At 38.7% G+C, this 2,259-nt stretch overlaps 1 protein-coding gene across 1 annotated transcript; it reads left to right on the top strand.

Moving 5' to 3' along the window:
• The first annotated feature begins 256 nt into the window (after positions 1-256).
• On the top strand, positions 257-2,056 carry LOC120003878 (zinc finger protein HD1-like). Its single transcript, XM_038853018.1, has 4 exons — positions 257-1,131; positions 1,218-1,403; positions 1,528-1,641; positions 1,740-2,056. Exons 1-4 carry the CDS (start codon positions 358-360, stop codon positions 1,848-1,850), a joined length of 1,185 nt encoding a protein of 394 aa, XP_038708946.1. The 5' UTR covers positions 257-357; the 3' UTR covers positions 1,851-2,056.
• Positions 2,057-2,259: the final 203 nt, after the last annotated feature.

The raw sequence follows: 2,259 nt of genomic DNA, 5'->3' as shown, positions 1-2,259 counted from the left end.
CTTGTTTATCTAGTTTAGGCATATTTTACTACTTACATGTCATGTCACATAGAGCATATACATATACTCGTCTTTATATATCTACTCTACCCAATATAGAGATTGTCCTTGTAACTCTTACATCTTCCTTCACCAACATATGTAGACAAAGTTCTGGTAAGTTGTTCATTTTCATGCATGGCTTGTGTGAACACATCACTCGCTGCGTTAGGAAATAGGAATTAGATTCCTGCCCAAACATAAGAAGTATGAAGAATCATGCTTCCATTCCGTGCCGAGTACTGAAGAAATCATCAGTTAATCATAATCTTTTCGAATGTGTTGCAGGAGGAGATTTCAAGCCTGTTTAGTGCTCAAATGTTTGAGTTTTGCGACCCCGAATTGTTTACAGAAACACTGCAGAACTCTGAAGTCACTTCTTCTTCAAATTGTGGTTATGATCTTGAGAGTTCTTCTTACACTGCCTCTCTGTCTCAACCACCTGACCTTGAGAGGTTCAATGGCTACCAAGAGAATAACAATGGTTATACTAATACAACCACAACTAGTACCACCACCACCACCACCACCACCACTTCGACTGCTACTGTTAATACTATTAACAGCAACAACAACAACAACACCAATCTGTCCATAATTTTTGATTCCCAAGACGACATCGACAACGATATCTCTGCTTCCATAGATTTCTCTCCTTCACCTACATTTACTGTCCCTCAGTTTCTCACTAATCAACAAGAACAACTTGATTTAACATCATTGCAGCACCAAATTCAATTATCAGATGTTGTTGATGGCATCTCTCAGTACCCTGCAGACCCGGTTTCGGGTCTCATGGGGCCTCCATTGCCAGCAGTTTTTGAAGAGGATTGTTTGTCTTCAGTTCCCTCTTATGTGCCTCTTAACACTCCATCTCCCTCTTGTTCTTTTCTTGGTCCTGCAATGGGTGCATACATGGCTTCTGCGTCAATGACTGCTGCATTATCTGCTGAAAATCCCGGGTTCTTCGCTGGAAGTAGCTTCGTGGGTTGCCCTGAATTGCAACCACAGGACCTTGAATTTCAAGGTGATAATGGTGGAATTTTTTGCCCTGATTCGATTCAATGCGTGTTCGCCCCTGGAGACTTGCAGGTAACTAATTAACAACATAAATCAAGAATCAATCAAACGATCAATTATTGTAATTACTTTGACAATTATTCTTTTGTCTTTGATAGGCACTTAGCGGGGAGAGCACACAGTTGGTTGGTGGGGTTGGGAGTTCTACTCCATTAGCAACAGAAATCTCAAGCTTGGAAGATTCAGCTTTCAAGGTGGGGAAACTCTCAGTTGAACAGAGGAAGGAGAAGATTCATAGGTACATGAAGAAAAGGAATGAAAGGAATTTCAGCAAGAAAATTAAGGTATTTGTCCACACATACACCAAAAAAACCGTCCATCATATTATAATTTGTAGGGGAATGCATGTCATGTGTTTTCTTCTGTAATAATTGTAAATACTACTGATTATGGTAAGAAACATTGTAGTATGCCTGTCGAAAGACGCTGGCGGATAGTCGACCTAGAGTGAGAGGAAGATTTGCTAAGAACGACGAATTCGGAGAGCCCCATAGGAACCCTGAAGAAGAAGATGATGATGAAGTAAGACAATGTTAATTTTACAGTCATTTAACATTGTCTTTTGGTCTTACAATGGTGTTAATTCGCTTTTGTTTCTGTGATTAATTACAATTACACAGGTGGGTGTGAAAGAAGAGGATGAAATGGTTGATTCTTCAGACATATTTGCTCACATCAGTGGTGTGAATTCCTTCAAATGCAACTATCCTTTGCAGTCCTGGATTGGATGAGTAGCTGCCTTCATCAGATTAATTAATTAATTAACTAAGTAAACATGGTCTACCTACAATTTTGGGATGACCCTTTCTCTCAGTCAGAACTTGTATATGTATCTGGGTCTGATAGAGATCAAGAAATGAATAATTGGGTCATGATTATAAAATAAATTCAGTCAGATTACAATGTAATTTTTGTAGGTATATGTATGTTACATGACTTTAACATCCATTTTCTTTTCTGTACAATGCCTTTGGCATTGATAAAGAACCAAAGTTGGTATACATAAAGTGCAAGTTAAATTCTTCTAAATTTATGGACATCGCTTGGTTGTTAATAGGGTTGTCAAAAAAATCCGAAGTGATCGACCAAACCAACCGTTTGGTTGGTTTCATTATCTTCTCTTTTCGAAAATCCGACCGA

The sequence above is a fragment of the Tripterygium wilfordii genome, chromosome 1, assembly GCF_013401445.1.
Source record: "Tripterygium wilfordii isolate XIE 37 chromosome 1, ASM1340144v1, whole genome shotgun sequence".
Lineage (NCBI taxonomy): Eukaryota > Viridiplantae > Streptophyta > Magnoliopsida > Celastrales > Celastraceae > Tripterygium > Tripterygium wilfordii.
This window is presented reverse-complemented; position numbering and strand designations above follow the sequence as displayed.

What these genes read in the sequence shown, in the direction of transcription:
- LOC120003878 (XM_038853018.1), top strand. Translation starts at nt 358, where the DNA reads ATGTTTGAGTTTTGCGACCCCGAATTGTTTACAGAAACACTGCAGAAC. An exon ending in TCGCCCCTGGAGACTTGCAG is followed by an intron (nt 1,132 to 1,217) that starts GTAACTAATTAA and finishes TGTCTTTGATAG; the next exon opens with GCACTTAGCGGGGAGAGCAC. An exon ending in AAGAAGAAGATGATGATGAA is followed by an intron (nt 1,642 to 1,739) that starts GTAAGACAATGT and finishes ACAATTACACAG; the next exon opens with GTGGGTGTGAAAGAAGAGGA.